Source organism: Cnephaeus nilssonii (genome assembly GCF_951640355.1).
Source record: "Cnephaeus nilssonii genome assembly, chromosome: 3".
In the NCBI taxonomy this organism is placed as follows: domain Eukaryota; kingdom Metazoa; phylum Chordata; class Mammalia; order Chiroptera; family Vespertilionidae; genus Cnephaeus; species Cnephaeus nilssonii.
The window spans coordinates 85,008,687-85,035,240 of NC_137074.1; the positions used below are offsets into that span (position 1 = coordinate 85,008,687).

At 34.9% G+C, this 26,554-nt stretch overlaps 1 protein-coding gene across 1 annotated transcript in view; it reads right to left on the reverse strand.

Moving 5' to 3' along the window:
* The window catches only part of EPHA3 (EPH receptor A3), a 360,174-nt gene that overhangs the window by 44,151 nt on the left and 289,469 nt on the right, over positions 1-26,554 (reverse strand). The window contains exons 8-11 of the mRNA XM_079766339.1: positions 20,627-20,729; positions 19,874-19,941; positions 15,060-15,185; positions 7,824-8,009 (exon numbers count right to left, since the gene is read on the reverse strand). Of these exons, the coding sequence (XP_079622465.1) occupies positions 7,824-8,009; positions 15,060-15,185; positions 19,874-19,941; positions 20,627-20,729 (483 nt within the window). The remainder of the gene's footprint in view (positions 1-7,823; positions 8,010-15,059; positions 15,186-19,873; positions 19,942-20,626; positions 20,730-26,554) is intronic.

A 26,554-nucleotide genomic window follows, 5' to 3' on the forward strand; every position in this document is an offset into this window, starting at 1 on the left:
ATATCTTAAAGCTTACTTTGCCATTCTCATAATGGAAAATAGCTTTCTTTGATTTTTTTTTTCCTTTCATAGGTGAAAACCCTTAATTCATGCTGCTTGTGAATTATGGATTAGTACTGTGAAGATTATAATTCCTACATTTGGTACTTGAATGTATCCCAAGCTGTATATTTTGTTTATTGAGGTAATCGAAATTATTTAAATTTTATGAAATTTCTCAAATAATTTTATATATGTAACAACCAATTGATACATCAATCTATTTTCTACTAACAGAGTAATTTAGTTATATATTTTGAGTAACACATTATATGTGTAGTCTGGTGATGTCTGAAAAGTCAATTTAGCCAAAACTTTACGTCTCCAGAACTTGCTTCTTCAAAATTATAATTGAGCTTTGATTTTAACATATTAAAGAAAAAAGGGAAGATTCAACATTTCCTTGTAAACTTCTATCTCTCCTGAACTGGTAAATGAAATGCCTGAAGACTGATCCCAGAGAACTGACCTGAATGGATGGATGAATGGATGAATTTCTGCATATGTATATTCTCCATAAATTAGTATACATTTTTGTGTTCCTTTCTTAACAGAATTCTAGAAAGAATACTATCTAGCAAAATTCAATGCATACCTAGAATGTAGTCATAGATATTCTGCCTCTTACAGCCAACTCTCAGTTACAGTGGCCAGTTATTGTGGTTGCATACAGCACTACCCAGACCTTTGCCTCTCTTCCTTCTGGATCCCGGCCTTATGACCATTTTGTTTTTTGTTGACATGTCTAGTAGAATGTTTGGCAAGGGAAATGAAAATGAAAGTAGCTGAAAATTCAAACCAGTCAATTAAGCCAAAGCCGCATGACCATTCAGAAATTGGATCAGGCTGAATTTTAGCTCTATAATTTAGGTATTTATAAACACATCAGTTAAAATGAGCAAGTCTAAAAATGTGCTTTACATTAAATTCAAAGATTCAGCAAGCCGAAATGTACAGATAAAGAGTAAACAAATACAAATAATCTATATTGGAAAGTGGTATCTTTACCTAGGTTCCCTTGTGATTTTGATTAGGATGAATGGGGTTAAAGAAAAAGAGATGCAATAATGATGAGAACTAGTTCTAATAATATGAAATATGGTTGGAAATCATAAATTACCAGCTCATCTGCACACAATGCAATGTATTTCTATTCAAGTTTGCTTACTCTTTCATGTATATTTTGATTTAGAAGTGACATTATCAAGAACATTTATCATTTACTGCCTTCAGAGATACTAGAACAAGTCTAAGTATGCACAGTGAACTCAAATTATTGCTAGGTGTCTGGCTAAAATAAAATTTTATCAAAAATGAGCAAAACAAAATTTTCAGGAGAATTTTGCTTTTGTTCTTAAACTTATTTATGAGTATACATGAAATCATGATTTTTTCATAATTAAAAGCTTAAGGGAAGCACATCAGCATGTTAGAATCAGTTCATTTCCCCAATTCTCCCTAGTGGCTCAGAGATATTACTAATCATTGAGTCACTGTTTGAGGACAGAAGAAACGTGTTTCAGAATGTCGGGGAACTCCAGGTTCAGCACTATTTATTTCACCTCAACCTTCCTAATCACCTTTTTATAAAAAGAAGAATCAGATATATGTGAGATATAGCAATACATAGAAATGTTTATTGTAATTATCAAATAAATGTTACTTTAATATATTTTATGCAAACATAAAAATTACCAATGACTCCACTATCACAAATTTCGAAATTTAATTCATTTCCAAAAGAAATGCTATTAACTCCTATTAACAGTAAGTGTGTCTTACATATCCAATTCTTTTTTCAAAAGTCTTAAACACAATCTATTATGAGATTACATATTTTGCCTTATTATCCCACATTTAGTATTAGTATAATGTAATCATAATCAGGGTGGAAGCAAAAATAAGAAGCAAGATAAAGAAAACTGAAGAAAATTGACAAAATATGCGTCACTATTTCCAGGAAGAAAGTCTTAAGTCACCTTTGACTAGAAACAAAAGGTTTTGGTATAGATTTTCACATACTATACCTAACTGATTGATGGAAATATTGTAATGCACTGAATTAGAGTATTTGTTTCCTGTGAGTTTCCCATTAAATCATGTAAAATACGGACAATCTTTTCAAAATTCCATTTTAATCAAGACATTATTCATGTTAAGAATAACCTCTGTTATATCCACTGGTTTATGAGTTAATGAGAGCAGGGGCCAACTCCATTTTGACTTCAGTTCAATATTTAGTACCTGGCAGAGTGCTAATTACAATTGATCATATCATGTTTGTCATTTAAGGCTGGTTAAAGATAACCTCTGCCTTCAAAATTAAGCTAAAAAACGGTTTCTCCAAATTTTCTTTAACCAATCATACTCTATCAATGCTAACATACCAAATGTTTTACACTCAGCTGACCTTAAAAGTTTTAAATGTATTGATGCTAATTTAAAACAAAATTTAATATCTTTAAAGACAGGAACAATATTCCTGCTCTCTGTTACTCTATTCACAGCTGATGTGCTTGATAAGTATAATGACAATTAGTGAATGTAGTAATATGAAAGTGCTGAGTTTGATATTGCAAGAACAGCTTAGTTTTTTTATTTCATTTTCAAGCTTCTACCTTTTGTTTCTTCTCAAATAGTAAAATTAATAACTTAGGTATAATGATGAATTGAAGTGATGATAGCAGGCTTCTTATTTCTACTTTAAAAGAAATGCTTTGAATATTTCACCATTGTATATGAAGTTTATATGTGTGTTGGGTGTTTATATACATTTATCAGACATACATATTTTCTATGTATGACGTGCTAAGAAAATATTTTAGGTTAAAATGTTTGTTTTTGCATTTATTGAGATTGCCTTTTTATTTTCTATCTATTAATGTTGTGACTTTCTTGGATGTTAAATATTGAACCAACTTTGCATGCTTGGAATAAACTAACTTGGGTATGATAAAGTATCATTTTTAATACATTGCTATGCATGGCTTTAAAATTATTCCAGTGCTATTGAAAATGTATTCATATGTTACATTGATGTGTAATTTTGTTTTTTGATAATATTCTTGTGTAGGTTGGTGTCAAGATATTACTTGCCTCATGAGTTAGGCATGTTTCTTTTTCTCCCCTTCTGCAAGAGTTTGTATAAGATCAGTACTACTCAGACAGCTATTACACAATTATGTAATTATATTTCTCCTTACTTTAGGATAGATATTGTATTTTTAAACTTTTTAAAGACAGTATCTGGGCCCATGACAAATTTTATAAGTTGAATTTGTTCTTCCAAAACTATCAAAAACTCATCCTATCTAAAATTATTGATGGAGTACACAACACATAATTTCATGTTGAAGAAATAAGAAAATACATAAAAATAGCACTTCCTGCCTTACTTTTTTTTCACATATTGAGTAGAGATTTTCTTAGTTTTGCTATGTGGGTGCTTAGAATGAGTTGGCTTCAACGGTTTTACCAAATTACGGTCCTGAACACAGAGTTTCCAAAATTGATTATCCTAACAAACATTATTAATAAAATAAGTATAACTATATATTCTCTATTAAGATTATGACATGGGGTGTAGTACCCTTGAGACAAGTGCAGAAAAAAAGCCTTTTAAGAGAAGCAAAGAGAAAATAGCAAGAATTTGGCATTGTCTCTAAAAATAACATCTTATTCCCTAATGTTTTCTTATCATATGTGGAGCAGATAGAAAGGTGGAAACAAATAACTAAGTATTTTTTTTTTGTAAAGTGGATTCTCACACCAATTCAGAAATGTTTGACTTATTAAAAAATATCATCTTAATGTTATGGTTATGGCATTCTTTAGTAATGCAAGTTTATAGTTAAGTGCATTATTATTACTTTTTAAAATTTTCAGTAAATAATTCCTCCCCGAATAACAACAATAAAAAACCCCACATCAATCTTATCTACATAATTCCTTCTGTTTTACTAAGTGAAAAGTGGCCAGTGGAGGTCTTCTTGGAGTCTGAACATCATTTGACTAATGGTGTGATGGCAGAAATCTCAAACATTTGCTTAAAGCAAGTTCCATCTTTTTGAACTTCAACTAAAATTGATAACACATGTTAGTGCCAAGCTCTGAGCAGAGACTGTGCCCCCACCTTTCTGCTACTTTGAGATCAGAGACTCTCTCACCTTCTCTTGTTTAAGACTATCAGGCTCAAAATGTACCATTAAAATTGTTTATGGCTCAATTTAAATAAATGAAAATATAATGATCGGATAAAGGGCTTTCTCCAAATGAGCTGAAAATTATACATTATAATAGACATGGTGCTTCAAAGCACCATTAATAGCAATAATAAAAAGGTATTTTTGAGTAAAAATAAAATGAATTGTTTTCAAGCATTTACTTCTGTACTCCCAAGATTAACTAGGAAAACCTCAAGCTCCCCAGAAGTGGTAATTTAGATTTTTATAGCTCTATTCCACTTAACAATGCATTTCTACATAATCTTATTTGATCTTTAAAGTATCTGGAAATAGTAAACTAGAAATGCTACTTCCATGTTACAATTGAAGAAAGTGAGTCTCTGTGAGTGGTCTGATATGCAGATGTCTCATAACCAGTAGAGTTGAGTAAGACCTTGAACTTTGACCTGATTTTTAATCCAGATACCAATTATATCTCTTCTTTAAATGCTGTTTTGTTCATTAAATTTTAAGCTCTGCATAACTCTAGCTGTGTGTGTGTGTGTGTGTGTGTGTGTGTGTGTGTGTGTGTGTGTTTGGACTTTGAAGGCAGATTATTTCATCCTTTATATAGTCTCAGGAAACAAAGAAAATAATAGAAGTGTATTGAATAACTTCTTCTGGTGACAAAATTGTCTTACTCATATGTTAAAAGCAATGCATTACCTTTTTTCTAAGGCATTTCTATTTTCTCTTAGTTACAGGTGCCAGACTTAGAGCTTTTACATATGCCAGTAAAGGAGCTCAAAATCTAATTCTCAGTCTGCTACTCTGTTATGCTTGCACTATATGAGATGACTGGGATTTATACAGTCAGATTTGGCAGCTTCTTACATGTCTATTTGACCAGGGAAATATATCAAATTTAGAACTTTTACCCTAAGAATAAGGTAGTTACAATCCATATTAGAATGTCACAGAATCAGGTTTGAATAAGGTATTAAATGCAAACTATTGACAATATTTTAAGGTCATTTTTTTTCTTAATCTTTTCCCCCTGAATTTTGGTCTTAGGGATTGTTTTATGGATTTCTTTGCCAGGTGATCATAATTCATATTTGATTATTTCATTTTTATATCTAAAGAAAACCTACCACAATTATTATAACTTAATGTTACTTACCATTCAGTAAACAAATTTATAGAAAGCAGCTAGCAAAATATAACAACTTGTTATAAAAATTTTTAACACTGGAAGCAAAAAATCAACTCTTGCTTGTTAATATACGAGAGCCTATCAATAAGCTTAAATTTAAACCTAATTTTTACTTTCATAGTTACTTGCATCTAGTGTTTACATAGTTGTAGGTGTTGGAGAAATTAGGTGCCCGTGTTAAAATGGAATCACTTCCTCCATTACTACGGGCGTGCTACAAGCAGCTTCACAATTCTACTCTGAAACACGAATTCAGTTAAATGAACCAACACTGAAGACCTATTGGCAGAAAACTAGAGTGTTTTTTAAAAACTCACTCATCCAATCAATCAAGCAAGCAAGCAATCTTTTATTTCCTAACATTAGTCAATTAAGTACCTATTATGTTTCAGGTTCTGTTTAAGTCGCTGATTATCAGATAAAATGGATCTTACCTCCAATGAGAGTTTACATTTGTTTTAAGCATTAATGGTTATTAATTGGCCACTGAAAGTTTTTGAAGTTTGAGGGATGCCCTGTTATGTTCAAGTTTTAGGGAAGATAAATAATTCAATATATATATATATATATATATATATATATATATATATATATATGACTTATAATTCTATATATATATATATATATATATATATATATATATATATATATAAATAAAATAAGTCAAATACAATGATAAAAAGTAGAAACATATTGTTGCCTAGAATTGGTGATAGAGGTAAAACCAACAGACCTAGTTACCAATGCCACATCTAGAACTTTCCAATTTGACAATTACTTGTACTTTAGTTACCATTTGTTCAAATGTAAAATTGTAATATACCTAATTCACAGTATAGTAGTAAGAAAAAAATAATCTCCACACTACAATGTTGAACATATAATAGCCAACTCAGAAAGAAAAACTTGTAAAAATAGAGAGTTAAAAGAAGAATGGTTACATAAGTTTAAATGCGTTTCCTCTCCCAGCGGGGTTAAAGATATGAAGCACAACCACTTTGTAAGGAAGCTATGGAGAAAAATAAATGACTGATTATTAAAACACCACTGAGATATCATCCTATTCCGTGGATATTAAGTAGGTTGGTCTTACCCTGAAGGAACAAAGGATTCATACATTTTCCTAATCTGTACTACTACGAAAAGTGTTTTGATTATTAATTTAAAAATTTTTAAAGTCTTTTTGTCAGAAAATATTTTAGTGTTACTAGTAGTATGGCCTAATTTTTAGTAGTACAGAGAAAAAATGATTCTTATGTGACTTAATGTGTGTGGGCTTACATGTTATGGTTAAGTTCCTACATTGATAAAATCTTAATCCCATTTATTATATAAGAAAACTATAAAGGATATCAAAGTATATTTTGATTATTCCATGCTTTTCTGAGGAAGGAACTGCTGTTTTAGACACACTAAAATGAGAATAGGTATTAGTGCCATTAAGAAAGTGATCTGCATAGTGTTAAAGAAAAATATCATTGTGAAAAATATAATATGTAATGTCTATTGTTAACCACAGAATATGTAAATGTGGTGCCAATCAATTATCCTCTAATGGATGCCAAATTCCCTGCCATGTTGTCTTTCTTTCTAAAGAGTTTGCTGCCAATTTAACTTATTCTTCATTTTGTGCTCTAAAATCTTAAGGAAAAAGAAAAAATCCCAGAGCATTCTCAAGAGCTTTTCATTGGGATTGGAGCCAAAAATCACATAGTTGTCTCATGGGATTCATTTAGAGTCTGGCTGGAGAAACCATCAAGGAAATAAGTTCAGATCTCTATCACAGGCTGTGAGCTAGAGCTTCCCCAGACAAGTCAAGAAGCCACATGGGACTGTACATTAGAATTATTTGAAATCCACAGAGAACAGAGAAAAGGCATTGGGTCTAAAGTGATCCCAACCTTCATAGCTCAGAAGTGTTCCGGAAACTCCCATAATTTCCCTAAAGCCAGGGGTTGGGGTGGGTAAGGACTTTGAAGCTTAAATGAAGGTGGTGAGTAATAAAATAAAAGACAGCTAGCTGGGAGTTCCTGACAATTTCTATCAAACTTGAAACATTGTTTTTCCTTGCTACTCTACATAACAGAAATTTCTCCAAAATTCACTTCTTCCCTGTCTTTTAATCAGCATGTATTAATGTCCAGTTTTTAGATTCTAAATTTTTTAAAGCTTTTTAAGATCACTGTCAATATAATACTAGCTAACCCCACTCTGATCAGTTAAATAACTAGTATTTGCTCTCTTGTCAAATAAAGACATGATAATCTTAAACTGGTCTTTTTGTTAGGACATTTAGATACTTATGCAAAAAAAAGATCAAATTTCTTAAATGACTGAGTTCAGGTTTAAATGACCTCTGCTCAACATACACAAAAGTTGATCTTATGACTTTAGACTTTACTTACTTTTAGTAACAACTCCCTCCAGCCTAATGATATTGGGATGGTCAAATTGTCCCATAATGCTTGCTTCTCCCAGGAAGTCTCTCCTTTGCTTTTCAGTGTAGCCCACTTTCAAGGTCTTGATGGCCACTGATATCTCTTTTTTTGATGGGAGTTTTAAGCGACCGCTGCACACCTCTCCAAATTCACCTGTTAGAATGCAGAAGAATGAACCACAACAACAACAACAACAACAACAACAACAACAAAAAATATATATATATATATAAATCCAGCAATGGAACGCTGTAACAACCGAAGCAACCGGTCGCTATGACACCCACTGCAGCCAGCAAACTGGCCCGATGGGGGTGTGTGGTCAGCAGCCAACCTTCTGCAGCCCCTCCCCCCAGCCGGCCCTGCCCCATATGGGCCCCCACCACCCCAATTGCCTTGTGGCCCCTCCCCCCAGCCAGCTCCGCCCCCAATCTGCAACCCCACTCTGATCAGGGTCAGGGCCTGCTGGCCAACCACCCATGGCCCCTCCCCCTGGCCGCTGACCCCCAATCAGCTTCCCTTACCCCATTTTGGGGCAGGGCCCACCAGCCAATTGCCCATGACCCCTCCCCTCAGCCTCCTCGGCCCTGATCCACCCCCAATCAAGGCAGGCCAGCCAGCCAACCTCCCATCATCTCCTCCTTCTGACAGGATTGGCCCTGATATGCCAATTGGGCTGGGCTGGCCGGACCCCAACTGTGCATGAATTGGTGCACTGGGCCTCTAGTCATGTAATAAACAATCAGTAGAGAACAATTCTTTCCCTTTAATAATTGTATTCAAATATTTACACCTTGGGTCTGTAAGATGTACGCTGTAGGCCTTCAAATTATTTTGGAAGCTGGTAATCTGAGCCTCCCTAAGAAGCCCCAGGACATCCACACTCTAGTAGTAAATGGACCTTGTGACAAGCCTCACATATTTTAAGAAGCACACTGTGAATAATGTAATATGAAAGAATATGGGACAGTTGAAATCTATATCTATTAGACTTTACTCCTTGTTCTCATAGCTACCATTCCTCAGAGTAATCAACAGACCAGCACAAGCATGGGTTGAGGATTGATTGAAATTTCAGATGTCTCTAACTCTTCTGATTTTACTAAGAGGGCCAATTTAACTATATACTTGGACTCTCTGGAAATGAAACCATCTGCTATCAATTTATGTTATTAGAGTATCAGCATATTGCATTATTGACAAACTGTTATAAAGTTCTCTGGGCTTCTGGAAGGAGAACCATAATATAACAGCATCAAATAAAAGATACCACATTTTATTTTGCCCTGTTTGGTGTGGCTCAGTTGGTTGGGTGTTGTCCAGTACACCAAAAAGTCACCAGTTCAAATTTTGGTCAGGGCACATGCCCAGGCTATAGGTTCGATCTCCAGTAAGGGGTGTGCAGGAGGCAACCAATATTTCTTCTGACATCAATCCTTCTCTCTCTCTGTCTCTCTATTCCTGCCTCTCTCTCTAAAATAAATTTTTAAAAATTGAGAAAACAACAAAAAAAAATACCACATTTTTATCTATGGAATCACTGTAGAGATATTTTTTAGATTCAATAAAAACTTTCTTAAATGAATAATCCATAATTTGTTGAATATAAAGTGTTGCTGATTTTAAATAGTCTAATGTAATTAGTAAAAAATTACCTAGAACTAGTTTGAGCACTATCTTCATATCCATTGTTTTTGAGATTTGCTCTTTCAGTAGATTTTTAGCTTCTGGAGAGCAGAGACCTTTTACATTCTTTTCTTTGTCCCCACTGTTGCCATAGTAGTAGCCACAAAGTAGTGCCACATATATAATGTTTCATATTCACAGAAGAAATCTTAATATTGTATAAATTATTAGACATTTAAAATCTTTTTACAATATCAAATAAGAGGGATTTCTTTTTGACAAAGATTCAGTACATGCTCAATTTTCAGAATGTGTGTGGAATGTGGTCATATTTTTGGTCCAACCTCCTCACTGTGAGTTTTTGTACAAGCTCCATGCCCCAATGGTCAACCAGAAAGAAGGTGTCAAGAAGTGAGCTGTTTCTTCTCTATTTGTTGTCCAGGTAAGTAGCTTTCCCCCCGCCAGAAACAGCAAGTGGCCCTATCGACTTCGTAACTCCATCACTAGAAATGACTTGCTTCTGTCCAGGAAGCTCTAAACTGACCAGGCTTGATGCTTTCTTAGGAATCCAGTCTTGCCCCTATTTTTAAAACCATGACATGCTGCAACTTGTCAAAGTTACTTAAGGCCCACGAAGCAGTTAGTCAGACATTATTTAATAAATACTCATCAATTGGCACCATTATGACAGACACGGTGAACAACAAAGATGTAATGGTAAAGAAGGCAGATCTAATTTCCCCCCTTGAGGAAGTGCAGAGAAGATAGCAATAACTGTAGCTAGAGTGTTCCATAGGATTACAGGGAGAATTAGGGGCAGAACTTGAGACCGTTCATTGATCCTTTTAAATCCAAGGGAAAATGTGTTATAGGCATATGAGTATTAGGAGGAGAAATTATGATGCAAATTAATCAAGAATTTAGAGTTTGTAAGCAAGAGTAAGAATTTATTTCCTTGTACAGAACCATAAGAACATTGCCAGAGCTACAGTTTCCTTTGTGTAAGCATTAATTTTGAGCAAACCTTATAAGAAGCATTTATAATGAATTTTCATTTTCTGAAAGTTCTGCCATTATCATGAGCCAACATGGTGTAATACATTGTGTTTTAAATTTGGATGTCATCACCACTTATTCTAAGTGACATGTCACTTGTCAGATTACAGGCCAGACCGTACAGAGCTGTGGGACGGAGCATGGATTCTGGAACTACATTGTCTACCGTGTAATTCTGCCATTGTCACTTATTAGCTGTATGATTTTAAGTGAGTGTCTTAACCTCTCTGTGCCTTTTTCTCCTTATCTATAAGAACACCAATTGTGTCTCTAATAAGATTTTTGTGCAGTTAAAGGGATTAATGTATGTGAAGCACTTAAGAGAGTACCAGACACATAGTAAATGCTAAGTGTTAGTCACTATTTTCCTGAGTTCAAACCTACCTTAAGAAGAATAAATTATCAATTTACCTCTCAAGTGTTAGATCAAATTGAAGAACAAATATAAAAGTGCTTTTAACACCAAATACTGTTTAAATGTAAGAAGAGATGGTTGTGATGATGAGTGTGATAGCAAAATTAATGTCATATTGGACGAGTATTTGTGAAGGACAGCAGTTTGTAAAAGTACCCCTCACTAGGGAGACCAAAGGAAAGAGTTTGAATTTCAAGTAGACCACTTAGAGTTTCTTTCTATGTTCTCATTGGGATATCTGTATATATACATCTACCTTCAAAATTCAGAAAATGGTGTTTCAGTAATGCTAATTTATAAAAATTACAAAATTTAGAAATGTGATTATTTCATCAGGTAGATATTAGAAATATTTACTTAATTCTCTTTAAAATAATTTAAAAGAACTCTTAAAATTTTAACAAAGACTGGGCAAATGCAATGTCTGATCTTTCTATTTAGCCCAGTTTTATGTGGCCGTATTCAATTAACTTTGCACCTATAAGAAAGGAAATTTAGGTTCTGTTATTTTTATGTAAAAGCACAGTTACAGGAGGGTCACTTAGAAAGATACTGCTTGGTTTTTTAATTCAATAAATGCAGCATTATTTGTCTTTTGAAATAAAGTGTGATTTATGAGAATTAAAATACTGTTTTCTGATTTAAGATGCACAATGCAAAATTGCTCAAAGTAAATTTTCTTACACTAATTTCATATAAAATAGAGGAAACATGTACTTTAAGTAGAATGACTCTCTGCACTAGCTTCAGAGCCCATTCTCCTTCTAGTGTTTTAATAAAAAATCATAATAAAAATACATAAGAAACAAGTTGGTATGTCAGCTAAGTACTATACATGAATAATCAAATTAATTGTCACAAATATCTAGAAAAAGTGTATTGTGATCATCAATGTGCAGCATGGACTTTGAAGTTGAAAAGTACAAGTTTTCAATGTTGTTTTCCTAATTAATAGCTATGTGACCATGGACCATTCAAATGTTCAGCTTTTGTTTCCTCGTCTGGTGAAATTAAGATACCAATACTTATCTACAAGGCTAATAAAATTAAATACATGTGAATGCTTAGCATAGACTATGAGTTAAATAAATATATTCTACCTTTAGAAAAATTTCAATATTTAATCTTTGAAATGATAGATTGGGGAATAAAATTAGGAATTTCCGTTATACCCATTTCTTTGTATATAAAATGTCTGACTGAAAATTAGAGAATTAGCCCACAATTATAGAGTCTTTCTGTATATGTCATTGGCTGTGAAATTTCTCTCATTGACCAAGATACTCAACCCTTTTAAGAATACGAGATAGTTGCTAATCAATTTAGCAGAAATATTCATCTTTAATGTACAACCTTATTTGTAAAAGTTAAAAGGATGTAAAACTAGGTGAGTGTATAGATGAAAGAAAGCTGGCCACGAGTAGATTGTGACTGTAGTTGTTGTGGAAATGGGTACCTGATAGTTCATTATACTCTTGCACATTTTCATCTATTTTTGTAGATATTTAAAATTTTACAACAAAATATTTCAAAATCTTGATTTCACAATTTATAATTGGTAATGCCAAGCCTTTTACACTGAAGTCTTCCAGGACAAGCATAACTGACCTTGAAGATATACCTATTTGCAAACAAAATAGGCATTGCTTTATTGCCATTAATGTGGCAAATGACAACATTGGCTGCAGAACCCTGAAAATGGGGCATATGTCTAATTTTTTTACAAATACGTTTGAAGAGAAAAAGAAAAAAAGAGGATCTGTCCTAATCTTTAATCAGGAATTATTGAGTTAGTATAGTAGGCTTTCCCTTTATCTCATTTATCAGATACCACTTTTAATGAGTGTGCTTTGTTTCACACCGCTGTGAAATAGATCTCTGGCTTTTTGAATAGCATCTGCATATGTACGCTTTAACTTATGAGGAGGGTCTCAGATTTCAATGCCCTAATGTGTCTGTCTGGCCCTCTGGACCTTGGCTGAGAATAGTGGGTTTTTCCTCCTGGCCAGTTGAGCACTCAGAGTACGTGTGTTGCATATGCTACTGCAGCTTCCATGATGGAGAAGACTGCACTCTCCTGGGGCAACATCCAACAGTGATCAGAAGCCTGTGCACCAGGGAGCAGTACACAGAGCAGACCTGCACACATGAAAGAATAAGCAATGCAGAACTCTTGTGACTGGATTAGATGTATGGCGACTGTTTATTCTTAAGTCTTAGACTATGAAAAAAGAAGTCACTCTAGTTTGCTTTTATGAATCACTAACTGAATATTTTAATACGTTATATTGATTTCATAGAGAGGAAGGGAGAGGGAGCGATAGACATCTATGAGAGAGAAACATCAATCAGCTATCTCCTGCACGTCCTCCACCCAGGATCAAGCCCACAACTTGGGCATGTGCCCTGATGAGGGATCAAACCTTCAACCTCCTGGTGCATGGGAAGATGCTCAACCAACTGAGCAACGCTGGCCAGGCACTAGATGAATATTTTAATATTGCCTACACGTGTGACATTTAAGATGATACAACATTGAGAACATTAGAAGAAAATTTTTTTACAATTCTATACTATATCATCTGTATATTGCATTGTGTGTTCACCACCTCAAATTTCCTTCTAGAAGAGAAAAGTTAGTAAATTATCATTTTGTTTAGATAATATGAATTACTCTGATTGTCCTGGATAATAGGAAATACTGCTTGCATTCTAAATACTGCTTTGGTGTATATAAAAAAAAACACAAACACAGCAGAGGACATTAGATGCCCATTTGTATAAAGAAGCATCAGTCATAAATATACAACTACAGAAAATGTGTTCTGATGTATTACAGATAATTTAATAAGCTAATTTTTCAGTCTATTTCCCACATCAAAATAACTAGTTTGTGAGGTTTTTTTAGACCAATATTGAAGAATGAGATGATGGTGTAAAACCATTAATGCACATCATTGTGTATTTTTACTCTGGAGTAGTAGTTTTGTTCAAATGCACACTGCATGTACTGTGGATGTTCATATGTTATGTCTCAGTGTGTAAAATAGTTATTTTATAACTTTCTATAATTTTATTAAAATATGCAACAGCAGTTAATAATCACTCAAATGGTATTTATGAATTTATGGTATAGCAAAATTACTGATTAAAAAAAGAGATTTCTATATGAAAACAAGCTTTGACACAAATAAATTAATAGTTTATAAAGTTACAGGCAACCATTAAAATGGAGCACTTCACATTATTTAAACTACTCAAACTAAGTGTCATGAAATTTGTGTTTTAGAATGTTTCGTTTATGATATTATTTTGTGCTATTTTTTAAATTCTGAAGAGGATTCTAAAATTACCTTTTTTCTACAAATCCCAAATTCCACTTAGTGGGCTTAAAGTAAAACACACTTTTATCCTATTATCCCTAGTTAGCTTAATGGTCTTTGTGACACATGATCAGCGTAGCCCTGGGAAGACTGAGCTGTTGCTGCTGCCACCTCTGAAATTCAATAAATAAAAAGCTGGCCTGTGGTCTGTGAGTCTGTAGGTCTGGCACCTTTGAAATCATTACATTCCATTAAATACTCCATTTATTTGTTGCTTGCCTTTGATCATTAAGTCAGAAAATGTCCCTTTTCATAGCAATATACAGGTGGAGCAAAAGTGGGTTTACAGTTGTTTGTATAAAAAAATAATGCAATAATTAATAAATATTAATACAATAATGAACTATGTGTTTCACACACTCACAATTGTAAAACTCTTTTGCCACACCCTATGATTAGGCCTGAGAACCTGAGCAATTTCAAGGAGAGTTCTTTTTTTCTTTTTTTTTTATCTTTATCTGAGGATGTTTACTGATTCTAGAGAGTGAGGAAGGGAGAGAAGAGCGACCGGCTGCCTCTGGTACATCAGCTACCTGGGTTCTAACCACAACCTCGGTATGAGCCTTGACAGTGAGCTGAACCCACAACCTTTGTGGTGTACGCTACAATCAATGCTCTCACCAACGGAGCCACCCGCCAGGGCATCAGGAAGAATGCTTATTCATAGTTGTAAACATGTAACTGACATTGTAGGTTGGCAGTGAGATTTCTTGTGGTAGTTACCTGCTCCAACAACTTTGTCAATGGATATGTTGGTGGCATCCAATTCCTTAGCAAACTCATGAACTGCTTGAGTAGGGTCTTCGTATGTATGTGGATCAACGTAAGTTCTGAGACCTGGAAGTTTTACTGTTTAAGGGAAGGATGAAGAAATATTATTGTAGCTAGGTTTATAAAACCTTGTTGAACAAATTTTATAACATTATTGGTTAAAAACAATCCCCATTATGATAAAGTGCACCAAACCTCTAGTTTATTCTGAGATATCACAAAAATCAGCAAAGAGGTTGGACTAAGTACTGACAACTTAATACAAAATATTCCCCATAATAAAATGTAAAGAGGAACCACAATTAGCTTTCTCTGTAAAAACACTACAAGAAAAAAGGACATTGAAGGAGGGGGATCTTAAGGAGAAGATGGTTCAAAATTGTGTAGATCCAGTAATTTCATAGTAGCATTAGTGAGTGAACACTATCACTCTATACACCTTTATGATTCTACAAACAGTAACCAAGTATTTATTACAATGCCACATCTGACAATAAATAAAAGTGTATAAATATTTTCATAAGGTTGGAAAAGTGCTGTAATACAGATAAATTAATTAAAGTATATAAAACGGTATATTTTCTCTCAGATATTATTCTGCTTTTATTAAAATATGTTCACAATCAAAATCCTCCACGACAACTCTAGGTCTACTTTAAGCTGTGAATTTATGTATACATAATGTGGGTATTACATGTATATAGTAATATAGCATCAACTAAGTGAAATCTTACTGTGTAGCTTTTCAACATAGTTAAAGGCAAGGTAAGTATTTATATATAGGTTTAATAATGGTGCTAAGGAGCTAAATTTCAAATATAAATCATATTATAGCTTACTGAATATAAACTTCCTTTATAATTTATTTTATTATTCTAAATGTGACATTTTCCATGATATTCTGCAATTGAAATAGCAAAGACACAAGATATAAAAAAGTCATTTTGGGTTTATTTAATATTTTAATTATATTCCTATCATTTGGAAAAATAGCTCATATTAAAAACAATTTAGAATGTTCAATATACTTTCTATGAAAGAAAACTAAGTTTTAAAAAAGTAAACCTAAGAGCTATTAAAGTACATAAACATGCTCTAACATTAAAAGAAATTGTAATTTAACTCCTATAGTATATGAATTGACATTATTGATTTTCCTTTTAATTTTAATAACATCAGTGAAAAGAATATATAAACTAGTATATGTATATGACATTCTTTTAGCAAGGAACATGGTTGCTTAATGATGATATATTTTCTCATTGATCACACTAGAGTATTAAATGATTATTTTATCCTAAAATAACAAAGAAAATAAGACTTTATCTTTCAAACATTTCTTTGCGTCAGTGTGTATTTTGTACAGAAGAGGTGTGGAAACTGATAACAGCAAATGTTCTGAGAAACTTCAGCACACTGGACATGAGACCAGTGAGTCCAGGACCACAGTTTGGCTACAAAATGATCAGTATGTGGACCTACAGTACAACTTCGGGAATTCCATGGTTACACCACATACTTCTTGCTTCTGCAAAGCTTCCATAGAGGTTTTAAGTAAATAATTATAGACATCAAATTTATTTCAAAAAATGGTGACCAGAAGAGATGGGAGGTAAAAGTCTATTTTCCTCACTACTTCTTCAGATGATTGTGAGATAGCAAAATAGAAATGGGAGAGCGAGGGAGCAAGTGGAGGACCTAGGAGAAGAAAGCTCGTGAAAGCTTGTTACTCAAGTGCCTATCTCCAGTGCCTGTGATGTAGTTAGTGCCCCTAAAAGTCATCATTCGTATTTTCACAATTATTACTATCATTGAGGTTTCTTGGATACAGGATTTGGGCTAAGAAATGCCCATTTCTCTTGAGCTCATAGATCAGTTCTCATGCTTTGCCATTATTATAAACATTATTGCTTCCTATAAAAACAGACAGCAGGAGTCACTCTTTCTTATGGTGGTTCACTATAATTTATTACTACACTAAAACTACTCCTAGCATTATCTGTACTAAAACACTTTACCCTTAAAATAAGCAAACATATTAAGGAAACCTATAATACTTTCAAACTATCATGCAAAGAAAAGCTTTGGAGTAAGGAAAACAATAAAAGTAACCATAGACACTCTAAGAGATGTTAGGAAATAAAGCCTTGTCAGAATTTGTTTAAGTCAATTTGGTTACATTTTAATAAAGACTCACATCAAATAGAGGCTATGATTTATGATCAACCAGTTTTGCTTTTACTCTAGTAATAGTAATAACAAGATAACAAAATGTTAACATCAGAAGAAAACCTAGCTTATTTTCCAAGAAAAAAAAATTAAAAATATGGTTAAAAAATGTATTCTGGTAAACGACTACAAATATCTTACCTGTTTTAACTTAAGGAAATAAATTTGTGAGAGATTTACTGACATCAGAATTTACAAAGAAAATTATGAAATGGATGATCAGAAACAATGTCTCAAATATTATAATGACACTGGATTTAAAAAGCCTTGAAATTGTGCTTTAGAGTGATCCCTCAATACCAAATAATCTGAACATTAAATAATCATTCCCACATAAAACCAACTGATTCATTCTGATTAATTACATTGAAGTATATGGCTTTCCATCCACATGACATTTGGGGAAACAATACATATATGCACGTGCGTACGCACGTGTGTGCACAAACACACACACACAAACACACACACACAAACACACACACACACACACACACACACACACACACACACACACACACACCCTCAAGTAAAATGACTTGCTCACTGTGGTAGTGTTGGCTGCTGATTTTTAACTGCTGACCCCAGAGATTCCAGGAATCAGGTGAGTCAGGATACAAGGCACATAATCCCCCCACACCAATAATTAAGGGCAACATACAGAGTAACTGGGCTGTGTCAAGAAAACCAGATAATAAACACATGCACACGTGTTAAGCTGCACTACTTTACAGCTCATTCTGTGCAAACACAATAATTTACATTTCCATTTTACCAGCATGAGTTGCCCTAAGGATAGCAAAAAAGTAGAAAGACTCAGCCAGAGAGGGCAATGGGACAGGATCTTAGGAGGTGAAACACATTTCTTTCCTTTTGAAGCTATATTATGGGATTTGTAACAAGGCTGAGGGGAATAGTTCATAGCTCGAGCTTTTTAAGGTAATACCAAATAAATGGTCTGAAATAAACCAGCTGTAGTATTAAGACACAGAAAGTTTATGGCATGCATATAAGTTACTTTGTGCAGCTAGGATAAAATGCATTTCTTTTTTGTTTGTCTATCATAAGGATATTGTGCATTTGAAGAAAATTAAAGTTTCAACAAACTTTACCATAAAAACCAGCAGCTAAAACAGATCAGAGTGATAAAAGAGCCTACTTACAATTGGCTCACAGGAATTTATCAATGCTCTAAATTCATGAGATTTGTAATTCCCCATATAAAGAACAAAATCAGTATGGTTTTGCTCTAAAAACAATATTTACATTGATTGTCCAACTCAAATTAAAAGCAACTCAATCCAAAGGAATGTAACTGTTCTGAGTAATTTAAGCATGGCAATTTTCAGTGGTTTGAGAGACCAGGAAGAAAAAGCTAAACAAGTATCCTGTAATTTGTTCATATACACTTTGAGGACTTTTGAGTTTGTAACCTAACTAATCTGAAATGATGAAATGTTGATATTAGAAAGGAAGTAGTTTGTGGGTTCTTTTTGTGAATTATTCTATAATGACAGCAACAAGGACAAAACAAACAATGCTCTCTGTAAACTCTGGTACTGTGTCAACATCACATCAATTTACATTTGGAATTTTTTTCTCTTCAAGCTACTGTATGCCCCTCTTGCACGTTAGCAACAGGTAATCAAGTTTTTACTTGAGTTACAACTAAAGCTATAATTTTTAGATGCAGAGCCAATGACTGATAATGAAGTATCACACTGACTTAAAAATAATTTGGCAAGGCAATAGTGAATGCCAAAGAAAGGAATGTTTACAAGACTACCCTCATTATATATGAGTATCGTCTCCATACTAATTTCCATGAGAAGTAAGGCCACTGGTGAGTAATTCCCACATTAAACGGAGCCATATTCTGGAAAAGCAAAGAATTTGGGATGATTCCTTTCACCGGAAGAAAATAAAAATGAGTCTTTTTATTAGACATAAACACTTTGTTTCCTAAAAGAGTATTTCTCTTAGAAAATATTTTTTTCGAATACTAAATTGCTTGGTATTAAAATATGGGGGAAAAGTGCTGGCTTTCCTACTGATTGGATATCATGTAACTCCAAAATAAACAGTTTATTCTCCTGGTTGGCTGACAAAATGGAGTGAGGCATTTTACATAAACAGAGGTTGTTTCTATTTACCTGGCAGTTAGGACGGAAAAAGGGATCCTATTTAGATTTTAGCAAAGGACTAGTAATAAGAAATTTGAAGATACGCTTTGCCTTTCAGCTACGCAAAGCTGGCTACAGTTCTGACTCCCGTCATGTGCACTATTTGAATATAAACCACCGGTTACCCTTTGCTTTAGCTTAAGTCTGCTTAAATGTGGCCATGCAAGAATTACTTGATGCAGAGTCATGCATTTCCTTGTCTGTTTAAAATAATTTTAATTTGCTCATTTCCCCCCCCCAAAAAAATACTACTTTTGAATTATCTTTGTCAGGGGAAAGTTACCCAATTATAAATGAACCACTGCTGAAACCGAAATGGTAAAACCAAAACACCACAGCAGATTAGAAACTTACAATGTCCATTCCCAAAATGAAGTCTTTTTTCATCTGTACCATGTTTTGACTTGTTATAGCCACAGAACCTAGAGGGAATTGAGGGAAGAGAACACAGAAAGAAAATATACTTAAACAATTATCTATGCTCGGAACGTACAAAGCAGAAAACATAAAGCGTTTTTCTTAAACAATTAAATGCTTTAGTGAAAGTTTAATGACTTTGTATTTCCTAAACCCTCCATAGAAAGCCCCTTTCCCTGGGGACCCTGGGAGGCTGCCTAATGAGGAGATATGTAGAGCTGCTTCCCACAGTGCAGACCCCTTCAGGTGGATTTTTATAATGGCCTCAGAAGGTGTTTATAGCTTTTTTTTTTTTTTTTTTTTTAACAACTGCTTTTAGAATGAATGAAGGGTAAAGTCTCCATTGTTAGTGATTAGTGCTGTTCTGGGTGAGAAAGTGTCAGGGAAATCTGGGGTGTATTTTAAGAGTGAGGGGGAAAAGTAAAAACTAGGAATGTGGTCAAAAGAGAGAAGAGACGGGGTGTGTATTGGAGAGTGAGGCCGGAAGTTAATGCAAAAAAGAAAACCAAAACTAGAGATGAAGAAACAGAAGAAAGGGAGCGGGAAAAGAGAAAGAAAGATCTAGAATGCAAATGGAGACATTCTGATTTGTTAATATACATTACTGAGCACACTTCAGATTTTAGCAACAATTGGGGGAGCAAGCAAAGCAATAATAAAAGTAAGTTATAAAACAGACTGTGAACTCACCTTCCAATCAAAACGTAGGTGACAACTGTGAGGAGAATAATTGCTACCGCCGCTGAAATGGCAATCATTACCACTTGGCTATTTTCACCGGAGATAGAGAAAGCTGTGAGGTTGAAGAGGGAAAAAAAATTTAAAAGACCAGGCATTAACACATCGTAACTAAAAGCTACATAGAAAATCTGATAAATTCAGTCATATTTATTCTGCTTTCACCTGAAATATGGCTACTGTCTGGTATTATATAGAAGTAATTCTTCAGTGAGAATGAAAAAAAAAACAGACATTTACTACAATTTTGTGTGAAAATTATAATTAATGAGATTAAATATTCTGTTTCAATGGCATCAATCAAATACTACTTGAGTGTCTAGTGTGTGAAATGTGCTGGACTGCTTTTCTCTATCCTCAATGGCAAGACACTCAACAGATACACCGGAAGTTAGCAGAGGAATGACACAGAGAACAGATATGATTTCTCAGAATGAATTATAAAAGCTTCCTAATTAAGCTGGTTTAGTCTCCAATATCTACATTTATTTGAAAGGTGATGTAACAGCTGTCTTATGGGCCTCAACATATGCCACCAATGCATTGTTCCTCTCCCTGTATTCTCTACCTTTGCAAATGGCCCATCATTCATCTACTCACAAAGTATTGGCAAAAGTCACTCAGGAGCAAAGTCTGGCCAGCCATCAGTTTTGGTATAAATCAGGAGCTTAGGATGGTTTTACATTTTGTAAAGGTTGTAAAAAGTCAAAACCAAAAGATTTTGTGACTTGAACATTTTATAAAATTTAAATGTTGGTGTCCATAAATAAAATTGTTTTGGACACATTCATTCATTTGTGTATTGTCTATGGCTGCTTTTATCCTATATAATAAAATCCTAATATGCAAATCGACCAAACGGCAGAATGACTGGCCGCTATGATGCGCACTGACCACCAGGGGCCAGACGCTCAACGCAGGAACTGCCCCCTGGTGGTCAGTGTGCTCCCACAGCTGGAACTCTGCTCAGCCAGAAGCTGGGCTCACTGCTGGCGAGCGCAGCAGCGGTGGCGGGAGCCTCTCCTGACTCCGTTGCAGGCCAGCAGTAAGGAGCGAGGGATCCCGGACTGCAAGAGCCCTGGACTGCAAGAGAGATGTCTGACTGCCAGCTTAGACTGGATCCCTGGGCCTCTAGCACTATAATAAATAGCCCAGTAGAGTGGAACAACAGAGACTATATATATATACACAAAGCCTAGAATATTTACTATCTAAGCCTTCACAGGAAGTTTACTGACCCTTGACCTAGACAAATGCTTTCTAGCTTTAATGTTCACACAAGACACTTGAGTATCTTTTGGAAAATGCAGATTCTATTTCAGTCTGGAGTGGGGACTGAGACTGTGCATTTCCTACAAGCTGCCAGTGATGCTGATGCAGGTGATGCAGACCACGTTTGGTGGCAAAGGTGTGGACCATAAGTATGAAGTCCCCTTGTCCACTCCCTCTCCTGATTATTCTATATCCAATTCATCACAAAGCCCTTTACAATATCTTAGTTTATGTCTTTCTCTTCTGGATTACAATTAGAAAGTCCTAATTAGTCTCTATTTGCATGTCTTTCTCTTTTCCTGGTGACCAGAGTACTCTTCCTAAACCATGAATTTGATTATGTCATTATAATGTATAAAATTTCTGCAGGGCTCTCCACTTTCAGGATAAAATGCAAATTCTATAGCAGAAGATGTAAAGCTAATTAAATCTGTCCCCTGTCCCAATCCCCAGCTTCGTCTGCTAGCAAACTCCATAAATGTCCTATTCTAGACTTTTTAAAACACACAGTTCCTGGAACAACCTTTTCAGTTGCTCATACTTTAACCTATATTTCTTTTGTAGTAAATGCTGAACGTACAAATGAATGAATGATGCATATAAGAAGAGCTTAGAAAAGGAAGTTTGGTTATCTGAATGCCATCACCTCTCCGAAAGCAAGCCAGTATCTATGCTCAGCCTGATCGAAATCTGCATTTGGAAGGTTTCTCTAAAGTAATGCGGTTTTGGGACTGGTTAAAGGATGCAGATAAAGAAACATGGCTGATGGCCTGGTAGAAGTTTTGCAAGCATTTGTAAAAGGAGCTCTGAGCCTGTAGGACTGCCCGCACGCTCCTAATATAAACTGTTGCCGTGCTTTATTCTTTCCTGCCAGCGGACTAATGTTTACACCATGGTGGCAGTCCTGGGAGTGCCTGCTCGGATCTCCCTGATGCCAAGCCTCAGTGGGCAGACGGCCTCCAGCTGCTGCACCCCCAGCATCCCCTGCAGCCACACGCACAGCACAGGCCAGGCTTCCTCAGTGACTACACCTGACAAGGGGACTGGAGCCAGCCCCGTCTGCCCAGTGCAGCACTCTCCTTCACTCTGGAGTGACCCATCAGATGGGCGAGTCCCTCTGAACTGCCTGGCTGCCTGAGACTCCCCTCCCTCCACCCTTCTCCTCCCCTGGGTTCTCCACAGAGGGCTGAGCTACATCTCAGTCTGAGGCGCTGCTTGCCCACTTCTGCTCCAGCGTTTTTACTGCTTATCTGTGTTTCCCCATAAAAAGCTCTCATGCTTCTATCTTAACACCCGCTTCCTAAACACCTGGACTGTTACATCTCTACCCATTAGCTATAGATTTTTGAATAATTTGTAAAATAACAACGTAGCGATTCAATAATGCTCTATAAACATATACTATCAACTCTACCTCATGCTTTTGATTTTGTACACTGTGATAACTTACAGAGAGCAGCAAGTGCTGAATTATTTGGTAAATTTTAGTCAGTTTTAAAAATAAAGGTTGCAAAACTGGAAGGGGGAAAATGATAGCAGAAAGAAGTCGCTGTTGTTCTGTCAAAGACAGGATTAAACTAGGACTTCTCTACCATTTCCACCAGCTCTCAATATCTATGAATCCCGGAGACATATAAACTCAGATCATTGTTTGTTACTGAAATGAGCAAACATTTGAGTTAATAATATTGATTAAATTTGTGTTATTGAATTGTTTAATAATTTTATGTGGCATACTGTTAAAAACTGGTATTCCATGTCTTAGAAATTCAATTTAAATATGTTTTCCTACACGCAAACTGCTCTCCTTGCTTTAAGTAGCATTGTGTCGATTTCTCTCCCTGAAATCAAGTGGTTGTGAGCTCACTCTCCCGACCCAGAACACTTGGATTGGTACTTATTTGTTGTGTGACATAATGTGATCTTGTGAGATTAAATGAGTTAATAAAGTAAAACACTTATTTAGAACAGTCCCAAGCACGTAGCAAGTGCTTAATAAATGTTACATATTTTTAGTATTGCATTTCCCCAGTGAAAGCTGGGCAAAAGTACTCTGTTCTACAAAATTACACATGAATGTCTAATCTTGGTATAAGAATTCTCTATATAGTGAGCCCATTCTACCTTTGTCAGGCTGCCTTAATAATAGGGTCCCAGAGATTAAAGTTGCTGCATGTCAATGTATTAAAAACAACAAAAAGGAGGTGGGAAGCACTCAGGAATACTAATTAAATTGTCCCTAGTGTTCATCTTCTTGGAGAGTAATAATATTCATGGAATCCTCCAATTCCAAAACTCAGTTTTATTCCACATATTTTTGCTTTTAAAATTCCTTGGATGCTCAAATTATGCACTGTTATTTAAACACAACACACACACACACACACACACACACACACACACACACACACACACACACCACCTACTATACCAGGAACATTTGTAAGTACTTTACAAATAATAATTGAATCACCATAGATGCCTTATTGAGGATACAGGTTCTGCCCACTGAGGGTTTTCAGACAGATGGATTGTCTGTTTTCCCAAACATGTTGGCACTCCCTGCTTTTGTGGATGTTGCCTTTATCTAGGAAAGTCCTTTGACTCTGACACATTCTATGTTCTCTGTGTCTTAGTTTAACATCCTTTTCCTTAGTATGTAAACTAGCAGGGCTGAATCAGTAGAAGTCCACAATCTGGAGGTTGTAGGCTCATTGACCCCACTTATAAGACATGCAACCTCAGAAAAAAACGTAAGTTCTCTGTCATAGACCATGTATAAAAAGAAATAATAGTATTGGAATAGCTTGCAGAACAAGATCAAATAAAATGTTCCTTGAAATACTGCATTATACTGTTGTATCCATATATGAGTTCTAGAATCAGACCCCTCCCTACCAGCTGTGTGACTTTGGGAAGCTTACTTAACTTCTCTATGTCTCAGTTTCCTCATCTGTTAAAAGCGGGTGAGAGTAAGTGTAAAGCACTGATATATAAAAAAGCAAAACATTTTAAATCACCTAGAAAAATATATGCTTCACTGTGCCTCCATATCTTTACTATAAATCAAGTTCAGAAAATATTATCTGAATTCCAGCTCAAAAATATACTATACTCAACCAAGAAATATTTTTGTGCTATGAATGAGAACTCATATAATTTTTAAAAATAAAACCCAGCCCTAGCTGGTTTGGCTCGGTAGATAGATCGTCGACCTGCGGACTGAAAGGTCCCAGGTTCAATTCCAGTCCAGGCACATGCCCGGGTTACAGGTTCAATTCCTAGCAGGGGGCCTTCAGGAGGCAGCAGATCAATGATTCTCTCTCATCATTGATGTTTCTATCTCTTTCTTCCTTTCCCTTCCTCTCTGAAATCAATAAAAATATATTTTAAAAATAAACAAATAAAAAACAGCAAACAGCAAGCTGTTAAAAAATCTAAACACAAGTCCTTTTATGTCTACTAAATATTAATAAATAACAAAGAAGAGTCTTAAATCCTTAGAGTATTTTATGAATATGTAGTTTTGATTTGTGGTTGGAATCCATCTGTGTAGAGGACCAACTTAAATTATGTGTGCATTTTTGACTGCACAGGTGGTCGGCAACCCTAACCCCCAAGCTGTTCAAAGGTCAACTGTATATCATTTTTATTTTAAAAAATGGAGTAAGAATTGATTTTATCCTTTTCCCCTTAAAGCAATGGGCACTTTTTTCACATCTATATTTAAAGTCTGGAAGAATTCTATGGTGAAGCAGTAAGGATAAGTTTCTATATATTTTTAAAAAAATCAAACTGTGTGACTCAGCTTTTTAAAAAATAACTGGAGAGGGAGATGTTAAGAAGGTTGTATTTTTCATTTTATCCTCTTTTTATCTGCTCTCTCTCAAGCAATGTAAGTACTGCAATTATAAAACTTATTTGGTGCCCTAACCGGTTTGGCTCAGTGGATAGAGTGTCGGCCTGCAGACTGAAGGGTCCCAGGTTTGATTCCGGTCAAGGGCATGCACCTTGGTTGTGGGAACATCCCCAGTAAGGGGTGTGCAGGAGGCAGCTGATCAATGTTTCTCTCTGATCGATGTTTCTAACTCTCTATCCCTCTCCCTTCCTCTATGTAAAAAAATCAATAAAATATGTTTTAAATAAAAAAAGAACCTTATTTGGCAAAAATCCTAAGAATATGCAGTTTTAAAATGGAATATTCCTTAAGTCTCAGACACTGAAGCCTCATGAGAAGTTCATGTATAACACAACCACAGCGATGTCTGTGGTAAATATGTAATTACATTAGAATTTTAGAAATTGTTATTGTTTTAACAAATTTACTTATCAGATAGGGTTAGTACCAATGAGCAACATATAAGATTAGATAAATATTGCAAAATAGTGCATCAACATAAAGTTTTATCTAATGGCAATCTGACATTCCTGCCTTCAATATGCCTAATTTATAGCACAAGATATAAAAAACATTTGCTTTTGTTATTTCTGTGATTTGGGATCATTCTTGGTGAATCAAATATAGCTTTTGTTGTTGTTAATTCTAATAACCATGTAAAATCTTGATAAAAGGCAATCTATAATCATTTCAAAGCAAGAAACTAGCTT